This window comes from Limulus polyphemus, unplaced genomic scaffold (genome assembly GCF_000517525.1).
Source record: "Limulus polyphemus unplaced genomic scaffold, Limulus_polyphemus-2.1.2 Scaffold485, whole genome shotgun sequence".
In the NCBI taxonomy this organism is placed as follows: domain Eukaryota; kingdom Metazoa; phylum Arthropoda; class Merostomata; order Xiphosura; family Limulidae; genus Limulus; species Limulus polyphemus.
In genome coordinates, this window is record NW_013666095.1 from 249,224 (window position 1) to 254,700 (window position 5,477).

The window sequence follows — 5,477 nt, forward strand, 5'->3', positions numbered from 1 at the left end:
GTTGCAATGGTGGAAAACATGGCACGGTTTTTTATTGTGTTCTGTAAATCTGGTTTTCAATTTTCTTCCTGTTTCTCCGATGACAAAAGCTTGTCGAAACGTTGTATGTTTGCTGTTATGTTAAACTTATATTAAAGTTTTTCTTCATTACCCATTCAAGCCATCTCCAAGCATTATTAGTCTCAAAGTGAGTTCCTCATCATCGAATTTCAAGTTAAAATTAGCTTAATTAATTGATTTGTATTGACACTGTGTTCACTCCCCACTGAAATGTAGAAAAAAATGCTTTAATTAAAAAAAACCTGGAATATTGCTTTCAAGCCTCTGTTCTGATGGTGTGACATTGGCTGCATAATTCAGCTTTTACAATATGCATTGTTATTGTTTAATAAACAAATTCTAATGCTGCCAATTTTATTTTTGATGTAATAGTATATTAGGTTTTTGGGGGCTGTAATAATTCTGTTACAGTATTTTTTTAAGGAGAAAGAGATTTTTTTTCAATTTATTGCTATGAATATTTTTGAAGTGGTAAAAAACTGTTACAAAAAGCATTTTGAAAAAGAAAACTTAAGAAGACTATTAAGTAAATTGAACATTATAAATTATCAATATTGATTGATATAATATTAATTATTATTATCCTTTTACTCTAATTCAAAAGGTAATTAGATTTTATTATTCTACAAAATAATCCCATTGATATTATTTACAAGAATTAAAATTGTACAATCAAGGTATCACTAAAATCTTGTACTTCAATTACATTGTATGACTTGCCTTTCAGACTGCTCATTTATAAAAACAATACAATGTCTGAGACTTATATTAATTGCTTCTAAGTGGTAGACACTGTATGTTATCAATATCATAAAATTAAATTGTTCACAACAGTCAATTAAATTTTATTATTGGAGTTTCATAATCTTTAGATTTATTTTAGTTTGATTAGCAATATCTACCTATACATAGTAGGAATAAGTGTAATTTCATCTCTGTAGCTAAGTATATATGAATGTGAAAAAGAAAAATATTTTCAGGAGAATCAGCATAAAGAAAATTTTGTCCAAAGATAGTTTTCATTAGTTTGTTTTCTTATTGTATAATTTGAAATTTAAAGTTTAAACAGAATATTAGTACCAATATAATTATTCAAGTAAAATATGGTTTAGATTGTGGTTTTTACTTTTCTTTTATGATTCAGAAAGAAATGATTGATTTAAGTTATTAAAAATTCTGTGTTTGTTTCTTCTTTTAGTTAGATGTAATAGTTGTGGACCTAGACGGTGGTTCAATTACTTTGCCTGAATGTATTTCAGTTCCAACATTACCAGAACCTCTTAATTCTCAACTGTATACACAGCTATGTATGGTAGGTATTTTAAAATTATGTTGAACATTTATTGCAATATTTAAAATAACTATTATAAAGGATAATATCACATAGTATAGAGAGATGATCATAATAAAGTGATATTTATGGAGTGAGGAAAGCAGTGACAATAGAATATTAGTTGTGATGTGATGAGTTCTTTAATGGACCAACACATATGATGTAGTGATAATTTGTGTTTCTGATATTTGGACAGAAATTATAATTGTCATTTCATCAGATTATTTAGCAAAAATCCTAATTTGATCAGAACTATGTCCACAGATATTACACAAAGCATGCATATATACAGATAGTGTTTCAGAATAAGCTAAAAACTGAAATATAAATAAAAAACATGAACACAAAACTCTGATAGCATGATAATAAAATTTGTTCTAGCCATCATTCCTTACACCAAAAAATGAACTTTTTGCAAAAAGTAAAATAGTTTTCCCTATTTTTTTTCTTAGAATCATTTGTAGTGTGTTAATAATAAGTATAAATTCATGTAGTAAAATTATTCTTGTTTCAAAGTATTGCATTCTCTTAACTCTTTCTTTTCTTTATAATTAAAGTATAAATTTGAAGAAATGTACTTCATTAACCTCTTCTAACCTAATGTCCTATTGAAAGTCTATTTTTAAGTTCACTTTGACCATGTATCAAGCCAGTCATGGATTGTTTATACTTGCATTTACTTGACTGCTAAAATTTACAAAGTTGTGAGATTTTCTTCAGAACAGGTTAAAGGTTTGTTTTATTCATTCGTTTCTGCAAACACAACCATATTTCTCTGTTAACAGTTTCAAAATTAAAACCATTTATTATAGATAAATAGATCTCTTGATTCAGTAAAATATATTATTATTTTTCTTTTATAAATCAACTAGAAAAATCTTATACCTATTTTCCATGTTTTATGAGTAACATTAATACTTTTGACAGAGGTAATAAAACAAAATTGAGAAGAACAGAATATGATATGGTTATATTATTTTGATATCTGTATTGTTTTTATAATTTAAGTTATGTCAAGAAACGTTTAATAGAAATATTTGTTCATCATCAAAAACAATAATGTACAAGTATCTCAAATTTGTGCAAGAAGGTGCATAGAGATGCAGAAAAATTTTGTAATATAGTTTAGCAAATTACACATATGGAGTTGATGTTAACCTGCTCTTAAGTTGTTGTTTTATTGTACAATGTTGTTTTCAGGTTATGCGACCAGAATTGCTAACAGCAGATGATGCTTTTCCTCCCCAACAACAGAAAGTTTCACCACCAAATGTACTGGTGAGTGACTAGAAGTAATGAGGTGAAGATGAGCTGTAAAACTAGAAATCTGCTTCTGCTGTAGTGTGAATAAAATTTCAAATTTGAATCGAAATTCTAGTCATCACTTTTTGCTAGAAAAATAAGAAAAATTATAACTGTTTATCAAATTATGTGATTATCATTAATTTAAGAAAATGGGAATTTTTTGTTTTTGAAATTATTGAATTGTAAAGTACTAATAGCAAGGTACTACAGTTTACAGCTATTTCAACTTCTGTTAGTGCTACTATTGAAGGTTTATGGTAAGGAGTCCCTCTCAGTGGGAATCTGTGTAACTGTTAGTGGGAAGTTTGAATCGTGTATAATTTATTTTACTTTGTTATTTCAAAAGAGTGTTTAAGATTATCCAAGTAGATGTAAAAGTTTTAACATTCATGTAGTATTTAACCTATTGTCTGTAAATGGAATAAGAAAGATATTATTAAAACTCTTTCACTATGGGCTCAGTCCCAGGGACCATCCTCAGAACCATTTTGTGCTTGTTATAGTTATCATGCTGTAACTTTTAATACAGTAAGTATATCTTCACGAAATTTTGCAGGTTATCAGTAAACATTACAAGGCTTTCATACACAAGATATCAAATTTTTTATTAAGTTTGTAACGTTTATAAAGCAATGTTTTTCTCATGTCTGTTTTTTTCTCTTTGTATGTCACCTATCTATTATACAAAGTAATATTCATTTTAAGATTAAAAATACTTTTATGCACCAGAAAATTTTCAAATTTTACATATGAAATCTTTATAATCTTCAGATAATTATCAAACGTTTTTTTAGCAAAAACTTTATATTTTATCTATTATTTTCACTATTGTATTTCTGTACAGGTTTGGTTGATTTGACCAATCTCATAACCACCATAAAAAAATTAGTAAATAGATATAACTTATGCTTTTGTCGTTCTAGCATGACTACATATTATTAAATGAAAACACAAGTGTTTATTCTAAATAGCTTGAATCTCATAACATTATATATATCCAGTGGTGGGATTCAGCTGGTTCGCACTAGTTCATGCGAACCTGCTCTTAGAATTTAATGACCTCCACGAACCGGTTGTTAACAATCGTATGTATAGGCCTAATAATAACGTTACAACATACAAGTACGCGTGTTTACAATGCAACTTTACTAGCAGGCTAGATGAATCATTTGCCAACAGGTAAGTGTTTTTTATACAGATTCTTATGATCTTATCTAAATTATTATTATTAGATCTAACTTAGTTATATCATCTACTATAAGCCAAGTGTCCTAGGCCTACGTGTGAGTGCAAATCTGTGCTGAATTATTAGCCAGCGGGTGAACGCTTTTTCTATATGTATATAGATGATCTAACCGCTCTAGGCTTCTAGATCTATATAATTAATATACCTTATACAGCTATGAAAATTGAAAAATATTTTCTAATGCAATTTCGTGCTTGCCAATTATTAGCATAACATTTTAAATTATTGGGGCTTAAAAATTTAAAAATGTATTAAACTAATGCATAGATGATAGATCTATCATCTAACAAATTTTAGGTGAAAAACAAAGAAATGAATTATTAGAGAAAGGGGTCCTGTTATATTTGGAGCGAAAACACAAAAATTTATATTTTACGTTAAAAAATATATTTCAAAAAAAGTAAAGTAGAAAAAACAAAAAAATAAATAAAATGGATAGTAACACCTACGTATGGAAGAAATTAATAAAGATTTGAATTTTGTTAAGTTGAAAGATTATAAAACACTTTTTTAATTGAAAGTTTCTAAAGAATCCTTAACACTATCCGTGACGACCTATTTTTATTTTCTCAGTATCTAATATTTAATATTTTTACATGCTGCTAGTGAGAGAACCTGTTGTTAAAATATTTGAATCCCACCACTGGGTAAGTGTATTTGGAGTTCCGTGTTTTCTTTGTTGTTTTGGCGTATTGTGTAGGGACAGTGGTTGCTAAAGTTGTTACCTATTTAGGTTGATGGTCCTAACCTTTCACTTGAGGATGGTGTTTAGTTTTGCCAATATAGAAAGCCTTATAATCTTCACGGGTATATAAATATAGTTTTATTTCTAAATATACCTACATAATTTAAGTTTTTGTACAATAATATTTAAACATTTCTATATATGCGAATATCATGTTGTGAACTATAGAACAATTCCACTTATCTTCTACCGAACGTTTCATAAGAACAGTTAAGACCGATATAATAACACAAAATATACTGAACGCCACCTACACGTTTATTGAACATCAGTGTGAAAACATTGTAATTTTTTATTGTTTTATGCTTTCCCTTTGTTCGACCTTCTAGTGGCACAGCGATATGTTTTCGGACTTACAACGCTAGAAACCGGATTTCGATACCCGTGGTGGACAGAGCACCGATAGCCCATTGTGTAGCTTTGTGCTTAATTACAAAACAAACAATCCTTTGTTCGTATTTCTTAGTTTAAGGTTTATGGTTTTTTAAGCTTTTCCCTGTTCTCATTTCTTAGTTTAAGGTTTTTGGTGTTTTAAGCTTTTCCCCCGTTCTTATTTCTTAGTTTAAGGTTTTTTGGCGATTTAAGCTTTTCCCTGTTCTTATTTTAAGGGTTTATGGTGTTTTAAGCTTTTCCCCTGTTCTTATTTCTTAGTTTAAGGTTTTTGGTGTTTTAAGCTTTTCCCCCGTTCTTATTTCTTAGTTTAAGGTTTTTGGTGTTTTAAGCTTTTCCCCCGGTCTTATTTCTTAGTTTAAGGTTTTTGGTGTTTTAAGCTTTTCCCCCGGTCTTAT

At 28.6% G+C, this 5,477-nt stretch overlaps 1 protein-coding gene across 1 annotated transcript in view; it reads left to right on the plus strand.

The window, feature by feature from the left end:
- The window catches only part of LOC106458556 (myotubularin-related protein 13-like), a 121,615-nt gene that overhangs the window by 52,650 nt on the left and 63,488 nt on the right, over positions 1-5,477 (plus strand). The window contains exons 8-9 of the mRNA XM_022384800.1: positions 1,259-1,372; positions 2,594-2,671. Coding sequence (XP_022240508.1) covers positions 1,259-1,372; positions 2,594-2,671 — 192 coding nt within the window. The remainder of the gene's footprint in view (positions 1-1,258; positions 1,373-2,593; positions 2,672-5,477) is intronic.